The sequence below is a fragment of the Brassica rapa genome, chromosome A06 (assembly GCF_000309985.2).
Source record: "Brassica rapa cultivar Chiifu-401-42 chromosome A06, CAAS_Brap_v3.01, whole genome shotgun sequence".
NCBI lineage: Eukaryota > Viridiplantae > Streptophyta > Magnoliopsida > Brassicales > Brassicaceae > Brassica > Brassica rapa.
Genome location: NC_024800.2, coordinates 29,096,048 through 29,116,524, shown reverse-complemented (window position 1 = coordinate 29,116,524; position 20,477 = coordinate 29,096,048). Strand labels below are relative to the sequence as shown.

The 20,477-nt window shown below is 36.9% G+C and overlaps 5 protein-coding genes across 8 annotated transcripts; 3 read left to right on the top strand and 2 right to left on the bottom strand.

Annotated features, from left to right (window-relative positions):
- The first annotated feature begins 90 nt into the window (after positions 1 to 90).
- On the top strand, positions 91 to 4,729 carry LOC103828101 (protein ROOT HAIR SPECIFIC 17). Its single transcript, XM_009103698.3, has 10 exons — positions 91 to 2,358; positions 2,437 to 2,478; positions 2,565 to 2,655; positions 2,733 to 2,809; positions 2,905 to 2,993; positions 3,091 to 3,277; positions 3,371 to 3,552; positions 3,623 to 3,725; positions 3,818 to 4,149; positions 4,221 to 4,729. Exons 1-10 carry the CDS (start codon positions 2,140 to 2,142, stop codon positions 4,552 to 4,554), a joined length of 1,656 nt encoding a protein of 551 aa, XP_009101946.1. The 5' UTR covers positions 91 to 2,139; the 3' UTR covers positions 4,555 to 4,729.
- On the bottom strand, positions 4,654 to 5,905 carry LOC103828102 (expansin-like A2). Its single transcript, XM_009103699.3, has 3 exons — positions 5,684 to 5,905; positions 5,298 to 5,592; positions 4,654 to 5,228 (listed from the first exon to the last, which is right to left on the bottom strand). The coding sequence occupies exons 1-3, from the start codon at positions 5,799 to 5,801 to the stop codon at positions 4,847 to 4,849; spliced, it is 795 nt and encodes a 264-aa protein (XP_009101947.1). The 5' UTR covers positions 5,802 to 5,905; the 3' UTR covers positions 4,654 to 4,846.
- A 2,108-nt stretch (positions 5,906 to 8,013) lies between these two features.
- LOC103828100 (L-ascorbate oxidase homolog) lies at positions 8,014 to 13,864 on the top strand. Of its 2 annotated transcripts, XM_033273228.1 has the most exons (8): positions 8,014 to 9,381; positions 9,486 to 11,446; positions 11,540 to 11,649; positions 11,871 to 12,144; positions 12,217 to 12,322; positions 12,422 to 13,142; positions 13,252 to 13,330; positions 13,430 to 13,864. In XM_033273228.1, exons 2-8 carry the CDS (start codon positions 11,306 to 11,308, stop codon positions 13,646 to 13,648), a joined length of 1,650 nt encoding a protein of 549 aa, XP_033129119.1. In that variant the 5' UTR covers positions 8,014 to 9,381; positions 9,486 to 11,305; the 3' UTR covers positions 13,649 to 13,864. The 2 variants fall into 2 exon arrangements, with proteins under 2 accessions (XP_033129119.1, XP_009101945.1); XM_009103697.3 differs by having other exon boundaries at positions 8,014 to 11,446.
- A 620-nt stretch (positions 13,865 to 14,484) lies between these two features.
- LOC103828097 lies at positions 14,485 to 16,808 on the top strand. Its single transcript, XM_009103693.3, has 7 exons — positions 14,485 to 14,683; positions 14,791 to 14,979; positions 15,057 to 15,128; positions 15,203 to 15,399; positions 15,469 to 15,884; positions 16,033 to 16,217; positions 16,303 to 16,808. The coding sequence occupies exons 1-7, from the start codon at positions 14,608 to 14,610 to the stop codon at positions 16,674 to 16,676; spliced, it is 1,509 nt and encodes a 502-aa protein (XP_009101941.1). The 5' UTR covers positions 14,485 to 14,607; the 3' UTR covers positions 16,677 to 16,808.
- Positions 16,809 to 16,874: 66 nt separating this feature from the next.
- On the bottom strand, positions 16,875 to 19,072 carry LOC103828098 (probable protein phosphatase 2C 64). 3 transcript variants are annotated; one of them, XM_033273230.1, is made up of 5 exons: positions 18,579 to 19,072; positions 18,087 to 18,466; positions 17,609 to 18,005; positions 17,301 to 17,537; positions 16,875 to 17,220 (listed from the first exon to the last, which is right to left on the bottom strand). In XM_033273230.1, the coding sequence occupies exons 2-5, from the start codon at positions 18,413 to 18,415 to the stop codon at positions 16,966 to 16,968; spliced, it is 1,218 nt and encodes a 405-aa protein (XP_033129121.1). In that variant the 5' UTR covers positions 18,416 to 18,466; positions 18,579 to 19,072; the 3' UTR covers positions 16,875 to 16,965. The 3 variants fall into 3 exon arrangements, with proteins under 3 accessions (XP_033129121.1, XP_033129123.1, XP_033129122.1); XM_033273232.1 differs by having other exon boundaries at positions 17,609 to 17,985; positions 18,579 to 19,070; XM_033273231.1 differs by having other exon boundaries at positions 17,609 to 17,985; positions 18,091 to 18,466; positions 18,579 to 19,056.
- Positions 19,073 to 20,477: the final 1,405 nt, after the last annotated feature.

The window sequence follows — 20,477 nt, the reverse complement described above, 5'->3', positions numbered from 1 at the left end:
TTCATATGAAATAATTAGTTTATGTTTTGTTAAAATTTTGTGTTATTTATAATGTGGTTGATATTTTTATTTGACTAATATATCTTTTTATGTTTTTTATAGTGAAGGTTTATATCTTTTTTTAAGGTTTGGTGTTATATAGGAGATAAATTAGTTTTTGAAAATATATTTATAAAAAAAATTGGTTTCAGCCTGTTATCAAAATCATTTTTAGAAATATACATTCCAAGAATTTTGAGACTACATTATATATCAAAAACGTATTATTAATTAAGTAATAAGGATTTATGTAAGTCTTTTTGATTAGTTAGCCAAATAAATAACTAAATTATATTAGTATATTTTATAATCAGTCTTGTTACATTTTGTTAGCAAAATCAGTTTTGAAAATAATTGAGGGAAGATATTTTGAAGACTCAAAAGGAAATAAAAAATATTTGAGCAGTTTGGAATTAATGATCTCACGTTTTAATCATATTGGACCTTATCTTTACTATCTGTTAACTATGTTTTAACCATCAGAACAATGTTTTTTTATCCATAGTTCCCCTTTAGAGAACATTTTTCATGAATTGCAGTAAATCTATTTTGAAATCCATACTTAAATTTCCACTGGAAAACTTTTTCTGAATAAAAAAGGAAAAAAAGTTCCCTTCTAGGAAACAACAATTATAACTCAAGTCATGACAGTAAATTTATAATATGCGATCTATATAACAATATGGTTTATATTATCCACGATTGAATTGATTATTGATGTATAATGATTTCATACTTATAAACATGTTACATTATATATATACATATATATATATATATATATATATATATTCATATATAATAAAGTAATTCGGAAGTAAAATGGTTTCAAAAACTAAAATCGGTTGCTTATGAGTAAGATTATAGAGAGACTGGATATTTTATAAAACTTCTCATAGTTCGATTTTGGTTGCATTTGGTATGGACCATGAAAGATTGAACTGATGTTAATGTGTCAAAATCATCTAAACCAGAAAATATGACAATTATGATTGGACTAAATTGAAAATTTGTGTATGGATTTGGTTAAGTCATAGGTCATTAAGAAAAGGTGTATTAACATTAATTTAATTGGTCTCAAAATCTGAATGACATATTTATTCTTTAAAAAGTTCTAGATATAATAATTAGTATTAAATAATGAGTGACATTTTTTGTACATACCACTGAAAGATAAAATTATTTCTAAATAATATTCATGTTTTAATAAGAAAAAAAATATATTAATGAATTAATCTAATAATAGATTTTTATACAGTAAATTTTTTAATCAACCTATTTTGATAGAATAAACTATATATTCATCAAACACACTGCAAATGATTTTCTGATAGTTTATGTTTTGCCAAAATTTGGCATGTGATCGAAATTCTCATTTCTAACTAGACATGTGATAAGTTACTTGGTCGACTTCCCATCTGGTGAGTCTCTCCTCATGTAGTCATGCTTTGATTCAGTATATTATTGTTAATATAGACAACAAGTTGATTTTTTTCAAATATTATACTCCATCCACAAAGAATTCTTCTTTTTGATTTCTTTAATCATTACATGCCTTCATGTATTTGAGATATAGACTCAAACACACAACTTTCTAATATTAGATTTTGTTTATTAACTTATAAATTTTGAACTAGTTGGCTTTTAAAAACAAAAGAAAAATTCACAAGATAAGTCTAATTTTGGAATAGAAAAAAGGTACGACAATTTCAACTGAATAGATTAGGAGATAAGAATGTAATGAGATCATCAAACAGCTAACCAATTAAAAAAAACGATATAAGTTACAGACATAACAAAGCGGGAGATTCGGTAAGTTGCTAAAGACACATAAGAATAAAGAGTTTTAAAAAACAAAATTAAAAAATTTGAGTGTTTATTTGTTGGAGATTAGTTTGGAGTTCGTCCATTGTTTATCGGCAACCAACTTTTGCTCTGCCTTAACAACGTCATTTCTGTAAAAAAATGACGTCTTCTTCCTCCTCAGCCTCCTCGTTTTGCTCACTCTCCTTTCCATTTCTCTTGTTTTCTTCTTATTCTTTGTAGCCTCCCTCTCTCTCTCTCTCCTGTGTAATTCTAATTGTGTATGTTACACAATTAATGGCGTCTTTAAATATGAAGATGAAGAAAAGGGATAATTATGGCGCCGAACCTGACAAGAAAAAGCTGGCCATGGCCGGAATCCGACACCAGTTGCTGCTACTCCTTCGCCGCCGTCACCGTCTATTTCCTCTGGTCTCTGCCTTCTCCGGCTGTCTCCTCCTCCTCCTCCTCTTCTCATTTTCCTTCCCTCCTGTGATCCATCACTCACCACTAGGCGTACGTTTACATTCATTTCAACAACTTAATAATTGGAAAATCCTTCTTCAGTAATTTTATTCTCTGTTTTGTTTTCAGAGGAAGAATCAAGTTGCCGTAGAATCCAAGCTTCTTGTACCCGTACGTATAGCTCTTAGCATTGATACATTACCGAAAACCTCTTTTTTTAATAAAGACATGAATGATCATTATTTTGGTAATCTCAGGAAAATGGCGGAAGATCGGATCGCCACTTATGGAGCTCGAAATTATCCAACTCCTACTATGGCTGCAGCAATGCCAGTGGCACCTTTCAAGGTACGTTGTACGTACCCTTAAAACATTTTTTTCCACTTTTTGAATCAGCTGATGATTATTGCAATGGGTGGCGGCAGTCTTGGATAAGACGAGCCAAACAGATCGATATTTACTGATCGCTACAAGCGGAGGGTTAAACCAACAGCGAACAGGGGTGAGTTTCTTCTTGTGAACTCATTATTATTATTACGCTACCTACCTGCTGGGAGAGCTGGTTTCTTTCTCTGACCTTCTTTTTTTTTAATGCAGATAATAGACGCTGTGGTTGCGGCTTACATCCTAAATGCCACTCTTGTGATCCCTAAACTGGACCAAAACTCATACTGGAAGGACATCAGGTCCTCTTCTGTCTCTCTCTCTCTCTCTCTATTTGAAGGAGATTGAACATTGTTTTCTTGCTTCTTTCTAACACACACATAACTTCTCTTGGTGCAGCAACTTTGAAGAAATATTTGACGTTGATTGGTTCATTTCGCATCTCTCCAAAGATGTCAAGATCATCAAGGAGCTTCCTAATGGAGAGGAGTCAAGACTCATTGGCCTACAGTCCATTCGTGTTCCCAGGAAGTGCACACCCTCTTGCTACCTGCAGCGTGTTTTGCCCCTTCTTAAGAAGAAGCATGTCAGTTTTCTACTCCAAAAATTTACCAAGGTTCGCCTCTTTGGATATATGACTGAGTATGTATGCTCATGATCAACCTCTCTGATATTGCAGGTTGTACAACTCTCTAAATTCGACTACAGGCTGGCTAACCACCTGGATACAGAGCTACAGAAGCTGAGGTGTAGAGTGAACTACCATGCGGTTAGATATACGGAGACTATCAACAAGATGGGTCAAATTCTGGTTGACCGGATGAGAACCAAAGCCAAACACTTTGTTGCCCTTCATCTCAGGTACCACAAATAAGGAACTCTTTTTTTTTTTGAAAAAAAATGAATATGGCTAATCAGATGTTGGTTCTAGGTTCGAACCTGATATGTTGGCCTTCTCCGGATGCTATTACGGGGGAGGTCAGAAAGAGAGACTTGAACTGGGAGTTATGAGAAGAAGGTGGAAAACATTACACGTGAGAAAGAATTGCTTACTTTGATTTCCATATGGGATAACAACAACTCTTTCATCATCAAACACTAAATTATCTTGCAATGTAATGTGTAGGCGGCAAACCCTGACAAAGTACGGGAGCACGGGAGATGTCCCCTGACTCCAGAGGAGATCGGTCTGATGCTCAGGGGCTTAGGTTTTGGAAGAGAAGTTCACTTGTACGTTGCATCAGGTGAGGTATATGGAGGGGATGCTACACTAGCACCATTGAGAGCTCTGTTTCCAAATCTCCATACAAAAGAGACATTGACCTCCAAGAAAGAGCTAGCTCCTTTTGCGCGCTTCTCATCACGCATGGCAGCTCTTGACTTCATCGTCTGTGATGAGAGCGACGCATTTGTCACCAACAACAACGGCAACATGGCTAGAATCTTAGCTGGAAGAAGGTAATGCATACTTGACATCACTCTTTTCACACTCTCTTGTCTAATAATTTTCAAAAAAATAAAATGAGCAGGAGATACATGGGACACAAAGTGACCATCCGTCCAAACGCCAAGAAACTCCACAAAATCTTCACAAACAGACACAACATGACATGGGATGAATTCTCAACCAAGGTCCGGAAGTACCAAACCGGGTTCATGGGGGAGCCAGATGAAATGAAAGCAGGAGAGGGAGAGTTCCATGAGAACCCGACCTCCTGCATTTGTCGAAAGAAGAAGGCCAATGAAGAACTGAAAGAGGACGAGCATGACTCATGGCCATGGGAGTACTCGGACATTGGCAATGTCCCCATGGCCACTAGAAGCGGTTTGGATCATCAATCAGAAGTTGACCATGAGAACTAATCATTCTTCTCTTTTTTTTTCTTCTTTTGTGCTCTTTATGCAAGATTCAGCATTCTTTTCCAAAACACAAAAATGTAATGTCATTTGAAGGGTTACGAGTAGAAAGAAAGGTGGTCCTGTGTACATATATAGACCTCTTTTGTACATATATTGTATAATCCATCTTTTAATCTTTCTTAGTTCTCTTGTTTTCTTTATTTAAAAATGAATAACATTAATTGCAGTTAATGAAATAATAGTGAATGACTGATTGATTACACATGAGGAGGGCTCTAAGGAAGTAAGTAGTGAATCAGCTCCAGATGTGATCGTCGCATGGATCACAACCTTCCTGAGCAATGTCGGTGATCTGAACGCCGGCGTCGTAGATCTTGCCGGCTTCCCAGTTGGCCGGAAGAACTCTGGGAGACCAGAGCATTTTGCCGTCAAAGCCAGCAGTCACCACGAACCTGAACTGAAGAGGTCCGGTTGGTACTTTGTCAGTGACCCAGACGGCACCGTGGCTTCTGGTCATGTAACTCCAGTGGGAGGAACCAACCTGAGCAATGTCGATGGCTACGACTTCGGTTTGGCCTCCTTGGTACAAGAGCTTTATTGCCAAGTAGTTTGGCTTCTTGCTTGATTCTTCAACTCTCACATTCATCATCTTCTTGTTTCCGTAATCGCAAGGGACTCTGTTTTCATCAATCTTTGTTACTATCACTACTAAAGCAAAAAAAAAAAAAAGATGGTTTGTTTGGAACCTCTGGTATTGAACGTCGACAATGCCCTGTCTAAGAAGATCTCTGTCGGCGCCAAGAACCGGCTTAGCCATGGCCCTGAAGGCTCTGCTGCTTAGGAGGAGATCGGTTTGGTTGCTCCTGTTCAGGTCGGTGACCATCACCGTGGTTCCTTTGGTGCTGCAAAGAGAAGGGTTGGTGCATCTGACCTGGAAGCAAGCTCCGCAGCCGGCGCCGTCTTTGTAGATGGAAGGCACGGCAGCGGCTATGTGACCGGCGAAGAAACCCGTAGCCATTGAACCATAGGAGCAAGCTCCGGCTGAAAAGCAGTACGTAGAAGAAAGACTGATATGAGAGAAAATAAAATCAAAAATAAGTGGAGAGAAAGAGAGAGAGAGATGAGTGAATACAGGAGAGAGCAGAGGCAGAGGAGAAATAAGCAGCCTTAGAGCGGTGAAGGCATCGGTCGCAGGCGTTAACGGAGGAGGAGAAGAGTAGAACGACCAAGACTAGAAAGCAGCTTCCCATTTTTAATTTATTTTATTTTATTTTTGTGGTTTGCTTACGAATGTGAGTGATGGTGATGGATAGGTAAGGAAGGAGTTTGTGAATAAATAGTGAAGAAAGGAGTGTGTGCCAGCTCAGCATCTGTATACACGTCAGGGTTCCATACTGATATAGCCAGGTCCACTAGATTAGATGGAGGCAGCTGGCTGGCTGGTCTACGTACTACAATCCTCCAGTCCACAACTCGAGAAAAAGGTACGCGGTTTGTGGAATTTACATCTGATTCCATTGACATTGACATCTTTCATCTCCAAAGAGTTCAGAGTTAATTTTGTTTTTTTCTTATAAAAAGAACAAAAGATCTATTCCCAGTGCTGACCAAAATAAATAGAACTGTTCCCAGTGTGAATATGGGTAGATGACGTGGTATTGCACCGACTCTTTGCACCACAGCTGTGTCTCTTCTCTTCCTCGGGCCTCGTACATGTCGGCTTCCTGTTCTTTTTCTTTTGTTAACACCAAGCAAGTCACTTTTTTATTCACTTCTTTAATGGTAGTATAAACAACAATTCAAATTTCTTACAAAATATACATTCGGTAAACTCCTCAGATTCGCCCTTTTCGATTAATTATTGGTTAGATTTGAATATTTGATGATCTCTCTTTAGCCAGCATTTATTATCTTCAGCGTAATCAGCATCTAACCAAATATATATACATAATTTGTTTCATATCATAACCTATACATATATATAAACTTGTGTAGTTGATTACCTTTGACGCACTAGTCAAAGTATCACCTAATTGGTAAATCGATTATCACTGAAACTATTTTCTATTTATCTAAGATTAAATCTATTTAAATTAGTCTAAGTTGATTTGGATATATCTACATTGGTCTCAACTAAATAAATTAAGTAACATAATAAAAAATATGATTAATTTAATTATATTATTTTCATCATCCAATTTATAGATAATTGCAAATTCACAAATTTGTTTGAGACATTAATATATACTATTTTTATATCATCAAACAATTTAAAATTACACATACATTTTAAAAGTAAGTAAAATAAATATAAGGTATTTAAAAATAAACATATTATTCATTAACACCTAGACTTTGTTTAAGTTTAAAAAAGTCTATATAATTAATACTAGGGTCGGCCCGCCCTACGGGCGGGATATTAGTTAATTTGATATTCACTAAATGCTCGAGTTGAAATTTGTTTTAAGATTCAAGAATTTGGTTATCTTTTATGTCTTACTTATTAGTATGCGGTGGTATAGTTGTTTTTCGATTATTCTTGCTTTGGTATTGTATCAAATTAACTAATTGTCCGACTCATAATTATAGATGTACAAATGTGGATTTGTGATAAAGTTTGATGACAATACTGCTTTTTTTTTAATTATTATTCATAGTGGAGTGTGCATGTGTCAGAAAGAGGCCTATAACAATTTTTATGTTTTTGTGTATGGATTTTAAATATATATTATTTTGTATAATGTATACTTGCTCTACAACATTTGCTTGTAGACTAAAAAAATTGTTTTCTATATTTTTAAAAGAGAAAATATTTAGTCTAAAATATAACATGGACATATGTATTGACTATATATAGAAGTTGAGTGTTCTTTTAAAATGACATATGTATATAGATTTTTCAACCATTACTTCACTGACACAAAACATTTATAACTGTAAATACCTTCTTTTAAAAGCAAAACTAATAAAAGCGTGTACAAAAAATGTATTTTGATATATATTATATGCATCGAGTTATAAAGGTTGGAAACATTGCAAAACTGTTTGGAGCAAAGTTTTTAATTTCACGATCTTCATCTTGACGTCAGTTCAGTGTCGGCCCTGGCCACAAGCAGAAAAAGCTTGGGCTTCCAGCTGACACGATAATAAGTATTTTCGCGGCCACATATTTATAAAAATTGACTTTAGCCTAGTGGCTCTAAGAGAAATTACCAGTGCTAGAGGTGCTAGGTTCAATTACCCTTAACTGCATTCATTTATTGTGGCCCTAAATATAAAATGAGACACGTGTCACTCCCAGAACACACAAATTGATGACGTGGCTTCACGGGAGAGAGGCGAACATTTCTTTATATATATAGATACTGGTTTTATACGAAACAACTAGTTATTGCTTAGCAATTTTTGAATACTATATATGTATTCATTTTTTTTAAAAGTCTATATAATTAATATACTGGTTTTATACAAAACATATTTAATAGCTAAGGATGCATTTTGATTAAATAATAAAGAAAATCAGTTTAGGAAGGAAAGGAAATATAACAACAAATACATCTTATGTATAATTTATTGTGAACAATATAATGTACAACAAATAAAATCTTAATATAATACCATCTTATGTATAATTTATTGTGAAAAATATAATGTATAACATACTTTATGTTTATATATATCTTTATTCATTTTTAATAATTGTAATTTACAAAATATTAACTTAATCTATTTTATAAATACACATTTTATTTATAAATAGATATGATTATGCATACTATATTATTATATTTATATCTATTAAACCACAAAAATAAGAAGTCTCTGCTGCTGTTCCACTAGCAAATTAAGAAGTCTAAGAACACGTAAGAGCATTAGTATTATTACTAATCTCTAATGTTGTTCTTGTAATTCCTTTATAAGTTTTCGGAACGTACTTCATTTATACTCGATTAATTTCATTTTAACATTTTAACCCGAAAAAAAATGTTGATAAAAAAAAACACGAAACCTTTGATATTCAATTGATTGGTAATCAATAAACATCCATGTGATAACAAGTCTGTCACAGCAACAGCATTGATTACGACATGTGAAGATATCTTCACACTCTACCCTCTCCATCTTCTTCTATGTGTTCATTGTCGGTGTTATACACAGCATATAAGATTAAGATTTGTCTAGATTCTCTATCTACTAGCTGGGTTTTCTAAGCTTAGTAGTGTAAAGGAGTCCAGTCAGGTGAGCATTACCAGAATAGTCTTTTTATGCTCGTTGTTTCTATATAAGCCCATCGTCTTGTTCGGCCCACTCCAATTAGCATTCAAAATCAGTTGCAATTTCTTAACAGATTATTTAAAACATTGTATTTGTATGTACTTTTTTGCTCTTCTTATTGAATACCGTGGACCGCCCACACCGTCCATCCATTGGTCGGCGCAACGCAGAGTATTCAGAATTACTATGTTTAACGTGAACCTAGTTCTAATTACTATTAGTTCTCTTGTAATTATAAATAAAAATGAAAAATAGCAGAGGGAGTAGTGGATGAACTGATGAGGTCGAGCTACTATAAATAGACTGTTGCATGGCTATGTCTAACTCATCAATTTGCTAAGCTAAGTATTCAAACTGAGTAGTGATTAATAGACGGCGGATTATTCTCGTGCTAGTGAGCAGCAGGAAGCCGATTCTGCAGCTTCTAAAGGGTGTGGAATATTTGAATTTCTCAAGAAGAAACCGGAAGATGTACCTTCCTCCGATGTGACCAAGGAAAACAAGGGAGAGGAGAAGCCTTCTCTCGCTGAAAGAATTCACCTTTTTGATAGCTCTGTACGTAAACTTATAGACACATTTGTACTTTGGAAACTCTATGATAAATCTTAATGTAACACTTGCTGTTTGATGATGTTACATTATATGTATCCATTATGCAGTCATCAAGTGATGAAGAATCCGGTGAAAATGGGGAAGTGAAGGAGAAGAAAAGGAAAAAAGCAGAAGGAGAAGGTGTGTTGTCACAACAAGGAAGATGATGTAGATCAGTGTGAAACAGAGGAGAAGAAGGGCATCATGGAGAAGATCAAGGAGAAGCTTCCTGCAGCTAAAGGTCAAGACTCAAGACCAAGCCAAGCAGCCTGAACATGAGGATGGGAAGGAGAAAGGGAGTATAGTCTTTTTTTTTTTTTTTTTTTTTTGCTAAATAGAAAGGGAGTATAGTCTGTATAGAGAAGATTAAAAAGAAGCTTACTAGTCATACTAAGCACGAAGACGATGATGAAAAAGGAAACTTAGTTAATTAGAGTGTTTTTACTTTCAGTAAATGATTCATCATCTTGTTGTATTCTGGACCTCCTCTCTCGTGTGTCTCCAGGTTAATATTCTCAAAACTAAAAGGCTCAAGAAAAATGCATAATGGTTTTAATAATATGAATATAATTATAAATATCAATATAAACATAAAGGTGGGTGGTTTTAACTAATTTCCGGAGATGGTCCGGTCAGTTATAAGTTTAGGCTGGGTTATAGAGGGCCCAATAAAGGCCTGTCTAAGATCACGTAAAGTGAGAAAAGTAATAAAGGCATTCACGGAGAGAGAGACGGTTTTAGTCCCTTTCAGAATATCACGGGGAAGAAGACAGACTGTGACTTTTGTGTTTCCAGCTGCCATAGCTTCTTCTTCTGGTGGGTTCTGTTTACTCCCTCACGCGTTCATGCAGTTGGTATCTGATCATTATTAGCTCATTTCGTTTAAGTTATATATATATATATGTATATTATATGAATTTGAATACGAAACTAAAGTATGAACTAAAAATTTGTTGAAAGTGAAAGGGACGACATAAACTTGACTGAGTTACCAATCCAACAATTAAAAAAAAAAAGAGTAGAGGTCAAAACCAGCTCAACCACGAGACAATGAGCTGGCCACCAATCATCGGACAGTTTACGAATGTTGACGTTGAATTGTTTTAAACACGCTAAATGCACGAAAAAAAACAATCTAATCTTATAAGTCTAACTTCCGAAATTTCCTGCGCCGCCAAGCCAATCCAACTCAGCATCAACATTTACGCGCTCAATTGACCCACCTCACAGTTTCATTTTGGGTCTTTCTCCAATCATCAATCATCTTGTTTTAGCATGAGCTCTTGCTATTTTCTTATTACTATTATGTGCATGGCGGACTATTCCTTTTGTTAGTCATGCACATTATTTCTCGAATAGCAACTACTTGTATAGAACGAAAAAAAAAGTTAAGTTATATGTAATATTTACAAATTAGATACCAAGCATATGGACAACATGCGCCTGTAACTTATTACACAATAAAAAGATTTACAAAACGCAAAATTTGTGTCAGTAAAAAAAAAGAATGGAAGCAGCTTAAAAATACAACACCAATGAAGATGAAACAAAGCTTGAAGATAGAGATACAGCAAACATTTAAAGCATTGACGGTTTCATTCATTAAATAATCACCTCTCAAAGCAATATAGTAGTAGTATATAATTAAATTAACTGGGTCAATTGATGAAGAAAGAAGGAGTAGGTGGGGCCTTGTATTACCAATTGACAAACCAACACAAAAAAAAAAACACGGAATTAGCTTATAATTGGAAAGCATACTCCCACCCGTTGGACTTTAAATACGTCCCCGAGTCATTGAACTCCAAAACTCACATCTTCAACCGTTCTCTTCATTTTATCATCCCACCTCCTAATCATCAAAGTTTGATCAGCTAGACGAGTATATATGGGGTGGTGGCTAAAGTACTGCGGCCTTTGGACAGTGATGACCATCATCGTTTCTTTAGTTCAGGCTGAAGATCCCTACCGTTTTTTCGACTGGAGGGTCACTTACGGCAACATTTATCCACTTGGCATTCCTCAAAGGGTACATGATTTTCTTCCACAATATCAATGTGGCTTCTTCTTCTTCTTCTTCTTCTTCTTCTTTTGATCATGCATGTTTAATATGCCTACGCAGGGAATTCTTATAAACGGACAATTTCCTGGACCGGAGATTTACTCAGTCACCAATGACAATTTGATCATCAATGTTCACAACGATCTCGACGAGCCCTTTCTCTTGTCTTGGTATCTACTTCCGCCCATGCCCTTATAATTTTTGTAAACCTTAAGAATTTGAGCGTTTGGTAATCTGCATGCACATGTGCCGTTTATTCATATATAAATCTTGTTATGACGACCAGTAGGGAATTGCATATTTAAATGATGAAGTACACGTCAAGTATTCATTCATGTTAATAAGAATACAACGATTTAACAAATACATTTTTTTCCTTCTTAAAATGAAGGAACGGTGTACAGCTGAGGAAGAACTCATACCAAGATGGAGTGTATGGGACTACTTGTCCAATCCCACCGGGGAAGAACTATACTTATGCCATCCAAGTGAAAGACCAGATCGGTAGTTTCTTCTACTTCCCTTCCCTCGCCTTTCACAAAGCCGCTGGTGCTTTTGGTGGCCTCCGTGTCCTCAGCCGCCCTCGCATCCCCGTCCCTTTCCCTGAACCCGCCGGAGATTTCACCTTCCTCATCGGCGATTGGTACTCTCAGCATGACCACAAGGTACATTCTCTTTCATTTTAATTAACTAGCTGGTTACTTGTCATATGATGATATCAAGTGCACACAATTCAGAATTTGAAGGCACTTTTGGATAGAGGTCACAGGCTACCCTTTCCTGATAAGGTTTTGATCAATGGGAATGGTGTCAACTTTTCTTCTTCTCTCACCGTTCACAAAGGTTCATCTTAGTAAAATTCCTATTAAATACACACAAATTAACTTTAATATGAAGAATTAATTCTCCATCTCATCACTTTTTGTGGACATATTTGATCAGGTAAAACGTACAGATTCAGAATATCGAATGTTGGGCTTCAACACTCGCTAAATTTCAAAATAGTAGACCATCAGATGAAGCTCGTTGAGGTTGAGGGAACCCACACGATCCAGTCCATGTATTCCTCACTCGACATTCACGTTGGTCAGTCTTACTCTGTCCTGGTCACCATGGACCAGCCTGAGAAAGACTATTCCATCGTCGTTGCCACTAGATTTGCCGCCAAGAAGATCCTGGTCGGCTCTACTCTTCACTACTCCAACTCCAGACAAAGCCTCTCTTCTGCTTCTCTCTCTGCTCGAGGGCCTGCCGATGAACTAGACTGGTCTATCAAACAAGCTCGATCCATTAGGACCAACCTGACAGCGTCCGGGCCAAGGCCCAACCCTCAAGGCTCGTACCACTATGGACTAATAAATATCTCTAGGACTTTAGTACTAGAAAGCTCAGCAGGCCTCGTGAAGAGGAAGCAACGCTATGCCATAAACGGAGTGTCGTTTGTGCATTCGGACACTCCGCTGAAGCTTGCGGATTACTTTAACATCAGAGGTGTTTTCAAAGTGGGAAGCATCCCTGACCAGCCGAGAAGAGGAGGAGGGATAAGGCTGGACACCGCAGTGATGGGAGCAAACCACAGGGCGTTTATTGAGATTGTCTTTCAAAACCGCGAGAAGATCGTCCAGAGTTACCACCTAGATGGATACAGCTTCTGGGTTGTTGGGTGAGAACTATAGCTAAATGATCATACTATATGATTTGGAGATTAATCATATACACATCTAATACTTTTGTGAAAGTTGTCGAATATAACCTCTGTGACTTGTCCACAGAATGGATAGAGGAACATGGTCACATGCGAGCAGACGAGAGTATAACCTCGTGGATGCTGTTTCTCGCTCAACTACTCAGGTACCTAAACATTTTGTATAATATATATTTGAACCTCAAATGAAACTGAAATATGTGTGTGTGTGTGTGTGTGTGTTTAATTTTATAAATTTATTGTAGGTGTATCCAGAATCATGGACAGCCGTATATGTAGCACTGGATAATGTGGGGATGTGGAATCTAAGGAGCGAGTTCTGGGCGAGACAATACTTAGGTCAACAGTTGTATCTACGAGTTTACTCTTCGGTTCACTCTCTCAGAGATGAATATCTTGTGCCCAAGAATGCTTTATTGTGTGGTCGAGCCTCCAACATGCAGAGACCCATCATCACTCCGTAGATCACATTTATATTACTTCATCCACACCAATCTATAATAGAGTTGATTAACCACTATCATTTAGATATTCATTCTGTTTGGAAATAAATGGCAAGTTATGCATAATTCTTTACCAAATAGCTCTATTTGTATTATTTAAATACTATATACTTGAAATTCATTCATTTCAAAATGTATTCTTACATCAAATAACACAAAACCTTATTAAGTTTGAAATATTGTACAAATTAATTTATTATCATATTTTAAAAACGGGCAATTAACCAAAATAACTTAAAACTAGAATTCAAATGCAAATCTATAATCACATACAAAAATAATATAAATTGTAGTAAAATTACAAGTATCCTCTAACGACTAAACAAAAAAAGTGTAAACACTTTTACATATATAATCATGGAAAATTTTCTTAAGTATTAAATCTTAAATTTAACTTATAAAATTTTGAGAAAAATATATCAAACATATTTTGATATTTAAATTTTTATTTAAAAAAAATTGAGGAGTGAAGACTATATATCACACTTTATCCAAAGTTTTCTCAAACAAACTTTTCGAACAGACTTCACCAATAAAATATGTTAAACTAATATTTAAACGGAAAATTAAAAGCTTCAATGAAGTTTGACCGCAAAAGCAAATTTCTATAAATCTTCTAATTTATAATAAAATTTTAGTTTTTAGGATTTGGATTTGGATTGAAATGTGGGTATACCAAATTTTAGATCTTCTCAGTTATTTAAACAGTTTTGGGTTTTGGTTCGGTATAAGATGGGATTTGGTTTGGTTATCCAATTTGGGATATTTTGGGGAGTATGTATGTGGGTTTTATAACCGGCCCGGTTCGGTATTGCGAAATTAGTAAACCAAAGGTAAAGAGGGCAATAGAAAGAAAGATTCCCCCAGATGCATCATCGATTAGATTATTAGGAGGAGGAGGGAGATCTGGGTGAGTGAAGATGATGAGTGATTTTCAGAGATCACTTTCGGCGCGGTTGAGCCGCCGAGGAGAAAGGAGTAATCAATCTAATAAAGGTCTGCCCTTCTTTTTCCTTTTCTTCTTCTTCTTCTTCTTGTTGGAATATATAAAGATACAAGAAGACGAAGCTAAATGAAGTTAGTATTCTGCTTGTTTGTAACAGAGGAGGAGGGTGGTGGTGCATCCTTGTTCTCTCCCAGTAGACTCCACTCTGATTACGCAATAAAAACAATATGGAAGGCAGGGTTCCTTCGTCTGCTTCTAGTTGGAGGCATTCTGTGGATGCTTCTCATTCTTCTTGCCCTCCTCTTTCATGTTTGGTCTTGTCAATCTTCCCTTTCCTTCTTCTCTGGTATTATTATTATTTCTTTCTTTCTTGTTTCTTCTTTGAAAGAAATGGTTCAATTGATGATGTTTTTCACTTGGCAGCCATTTGCAACAAAGAAGGCAGACTCTATGTCGTCTTAGACACCATTGGCTTTGTACCTAAACCCCAGCACCGTAAGTGTCACTTTTCTTTTTTTGTTTACCTTCTTCTACTACACTGTAACACTCTCTTTCTCTTTATTCCTTAGGATGCCCCATTCCGGTAGCCTATGACCCTGATAAGGTGCTCCTTCCCACTTCTATAACCCCTGATTCTATTGTCACCAACCTGACCTACATTACTGAGGATGATCATCTTTCCTCCTCCTCTCCCTTTCCTCTCTTTGGCGGCAACATTAGCTGGTCTCAACGTCAAGAAAGCTTTACTCTCAAACCCCAGATGAAGGTCTGCCATATCCATTCTTCCCACTTATTTACTACTTCCAATTGTTTATTATTATTAATTCCCTTTCAGGTCCATTGCGGGTTCATGCCAGGTGGTGGCGCTGAAATGTCGTCTCTGGACAAACAATACGTTCAGAAATGTAAATTTGTGGTTGCCACTGGCATTTTCGATGCTTATGATCAACCCCACCAGCCCTCTAACATTAGTGAGCGTTCCAAGACCCTCTTCTGTTTCCTTATGGTGCTTGACGAGGTCTCTCTCGATTTCTTGAGGTCTAACACTAGTGTGAGGCAAGATTCCCAAGGAGGCCATTGGGTTGGCATTTGGCGTCTTATTCTACTACAAACTCCTCCTTATGATGAACCTCGGAGGAACGGTAAAGTCCCCAAAATCTTAACTCACAGGTTGTTCCCTCAAGCACGCTACAGCATTTGGATTGACGGCAAAATGGAGCTTATCGTTGATCCCTTGCTTATTTTAGAAAGGTATAAATAATAATTAACTACATTGGTTTCATCCATTTTTTTTTTATTATTACGAAGGAGTAGCTAGCAGAAGACTAGGATGGATTGATATCCCACTTTCACTTTGCAATAAATTGCTAAAATATCTATGCATATTCCGGATTTGCAGGTATTTGTGGCGTGGGAAGCATACCTTTGCCATTGCTCAACACAAACATCACCGAAACATATATGAGGAAGCTGATGCGTGCAAGAGGAGAAAGCGATATGCCCGACCTCTTGTTGATCTTCAGATGAAAATATATCGGTACGAGGGATTAGAACCATGGAGCATCAAGAAGAGCACTGTTAGTGGTAATTAACATAAATAAAACAATGTCATCATCATTAATAATATAATACTTAGGACTACTATTCTCTTGTTTTGCGTTACACACAGATGTTCCAGAGGGAGCGGTGATAATAAGAGAGCACACTGCAATGAACAATCTGTTCAGCTGCCTGTGGTTCAACGAGGTACACCTGTTAACGCCGAGGGACCAGCTTAGCTTTGGGTACGTAGTGGACAGACTAAAAGGAGCATTCAAGGTGTTCATGTTTCAGAACTGTGAGTACAACTCTCTGTTTGAACTGCACCCTCACATCAGAGAACATTCCTCAAAGATAGAGTGGGTCAAGAGTCTAAAGGAACTGAAAGGGAAAGGAGAGAGTATGAAGGAGAGCAGAGGAGGCTTTGGGCTGTGGACTCCATACCCTGGGGATCTGGATTCCGTTGAGCTGCCAAAGGTAGTAAGAACTTCTAAAGCTGGTTGAGGCAAGAAACGGTTGTTAAATTCCAAGTTTTACAAGCATGCACTTCTTTCTTAAACATTTTTTGTAAAAGGAAACATGATCAGCATAGCTCAAGGGGTTTAATACATTAAGGCAAAAAAGAAAACAGATGTATATATATATATATATTTTTTGAGTAACAACAAAACTACCACTCCTAAGATGATCCCTTCCTTCCCCAATCAACAACAATAAACAATAATTAAATATATATATATATATCTAGTTTACAAAGCAGCACATCATCATCTTGCATGGAAATAACCGAGGGTCAGGAGGCGCCAGCAGTGGTGCAAGGGGCCAAGCTGTTGTGAGGAAGGTTCACTCCCGCGCCTCTCACTGACACAGCCGGTCCTCTCGCTCTGCTCACAACTAGGCTTGTATCGAAGAAGACAACTATGACTGTTATGTCATCGTGGAAATGCCTTCGTACCCCCCTGTCTATCTTTTTGAGGTCTGAGTACCTCATCTCTCTCTTCTTGGCCGCTTCTTTAAGCGCCATTTTCACCAGCCTCTTTGCTATCCCCTGCCACAACCACAACAAGTGTTACTACTTACTACCTTACAACAACAACATTTATAATAATGAGTGTTGTGTCTTCTCACGTTACGCGGATGAGTATGGACAATCTCTACAGCTTCTTGGTTGCTCATATGTTCCCATAGTCCATCGGAGGCACATATTATAAACAGGTCATGGGGCTGCAGTGTATGCACCGTGATCGACGGCTCTGCACTCAGCAACGGCCTGCTGAAGGGTGCCCTCAGTCTGAATTTCGCATACAATGGTTCCCTGTTGAACTCGGACCGTTTCAGATACACATCCCCTATGGATCTTGAAACCTATGATTGAGTAACCAAACACCATCTCATCAGACCAAGTAAAAAATTAATGATGATAATAGTTATTTAACCTGAATGATTCCTTTGACTCTCCAAACGTTATGTTTAAGAAGCACGATATCAGGATGGTCGGGATGCAGGGCCTGGAGTTCCCGTCGCACAGACTCAATGGAGGCATTGTGCTCAGCAGAGAGCTGAGTGGCGTGAACATCCCCCGCAGCAGCAGTTGACTTGAAGAGTTGTCCGAGGACGGCACGTGAGTCGCCAGCATTGGCAACGTAGAGAGTGCCATCGGAGATGACGCAAACAAGGCAGCAAGAGCCAACGGTGGCTAGTTGAGGCGCGGTTTGGAATCGATTGGAAACTAAGGAAAGGAAACCTTCTTCAGTGGCTTGGAAGGCTTTCTTTATCACATCAGCCGACATACACTCTTGCTCCGCAGCAAATCCTAGTGGTGGTCCAAAATGACTTTAAGACTTTATTTTCTAAATTTCCTTTGTAGCTCTATAATAACTAGTAGAGCCAATATATATAGGGTTGATTACTAACTCACTCTTGAGATGGAGGAAGAGATGATGGTTGATGAAGCGGGAAGTCTCAGGGCCGCCGTGACCATCGTAGACGCCAAGAAAGGTGCCGTAAGGAGGAGCAGAGGAGGAGGAGGAGGAAAGAGAACCAGACTCGAGCTGGCTCTGGTCCTCCAGCAAGTTGTTGGCTTGAACGACGGCCATGGAGAAGTCACCAAAGACGTGGTGACCCGAGTCTCGGTACCACAAGAGCCCATCTTGACGGCCTCCATCTCCATCTTGGTGGTGGTGGTGGTCAGAGCGAGTAGGCCAGAGACAGGCATTGAGAAAGTTCATCAAGGCAGAGAGCATCCCTCATCCCTCATCTCTCATCTCAACAACATAACAATGAAATGGGGCCAACTGCACATGAATCAAATAATAATATCAGAAAGCTGATTTGGTCAAAGCCAATCGAGAGAAACAGTACAAAGTCCAAAGTGGCGCTGATTTCACTCAAAAATGGAAACTTTACCTTTTGGTAAGATGGGAATCTTGTCCAAGGATGGGCTTGTGGAATTTCTCAGTTGCAGATCTACGGATGGATGGATCACCCCCACACTAATCCAATAATAATATTACCTACCCTTTTTCTTAATAATAATAATAATAAAGCAAGTTATCTATGAGGAAGAAGAAAAAGAAGACCAATTTAATATATTAACCAAAAAAAAAAAAAAGGGACTTGTCGTTGGCAAAGTAGAGAGAACTTTCTTCTATGTATGAAAACAGTGAGCGATGAAGAAAGGGAGATAAGATAGATAGCATTTTGGTCAAGTCGCCGAACGATACGTCTCTCTCATCCCTTCTCTCTTCTATTAGCAACAACAGTTGAAAATATTTTTTTATCTTCCACTCTACTACTCTCTCTTGGTAAATTCTCTAGCAGACAAGACCCATAAAAGACCAACGAACCATTGCAAGGTCGGAGCCAGCACATGAAAGGTCCCCCCCCACCCCTTAGCTTTTTGGGCTCCACAACTCTCGTCCTTTTGCCCCTTATTACAAACAGAAAGATTGAGAGAGAGAGAGAGAAGCGATGGCCAAATTAACAGTAATTGAGAGAGAGACCAAGTATGACTTTATTTTTGGGGGTCAAAAAACCAAATATGACTTTAGACACTATTATTAATTATTCATCCAGTCTCTCTCTCTCTTTGATATTCAAAGTTTTAGTTTGGACATTTTCACATAGTCTGCTCAGTTTTCTTCTTCTCATAAACATAAATAATTGACAAAATCAAACAAGAGAAGAATGATCTGGGGCCTTTAGACATATATGGTCTTGTGTCCTGCCCCGGGGGAGGGGGTTGTTTATTAGACGTCGTTTTACATGTATCAATATATGCTAAACTCTTTTTAATAGTTTACGAGAATTGTTATAATTTTTTTTATCAATTAATTTATTAAAACTTCATAATACTTTCTCAATCGATAAATAATCAATATAAAATCGTTATTTTCTTTGAAAATAGAGACAACAAATACTCCAAACCTCCTTCAACATCATCATATGTTAATGCGTGATGCAACTATGCATTAAAACAATATTATAATTTTTTTTTTGAAATTTTCTCAAAATTTATGTATTAACCCCTACAAAAATATTGAATTTTGATAAATGTTTTATATATTGAAGCCTATAATCTTTAGTGTATTTTTTTTGAAATTTCTAACCACATTCTACATCTGTATTAATATATGTTAAACTCTCTTTCATGGTACATGAGTATCGTTCAATTTTTTTTATAAATTAATGTAGTAAAACTTCATATACTCCCTAAATTAATGGACACTAATCATTATAAAATCGCTATTCTCTAGAGAAATTGAGACAACAAAAGTTCTAAACCTCTTTCACCATCATCATATATTAGTACATAAGGCAACTATGCATTAAAGCAATGTTGTTATATTTTTGATTTTTTCTCAAAATCTATGTGTTAACTCCTACGAAAATATTGAGTTTTACGTTAAACGCTCTATGTAAATCGGTAAAATAACCACTATAAGATCACTATTTTGTTTAAAAACCAGACAACAAAGGCTTTACACCTCTTTCAACATCATCATATTTTAGTGCACGACGCAACTATGCATTAAAACAATATTGTCATATTTTTTGAAATTTTCTTAAAATCTATGTGTTAACCCTTAAAAAAATTTGAAATTTTGGTTATATACTGAAGCCTATAATCATTAGTGTTGTTTTAAAATTTCTAACCACATTCTACATTTGTATTAATATATGATAAACTCTCTTTCATGGTACGTGAACACCGTTCAATTTTTTTTATAAATTAATTTAGTAAAACTTCATATACTCCATAAATTAGTGGACTAACCATTATAAAATCGCTATTCTCTTGAGAAA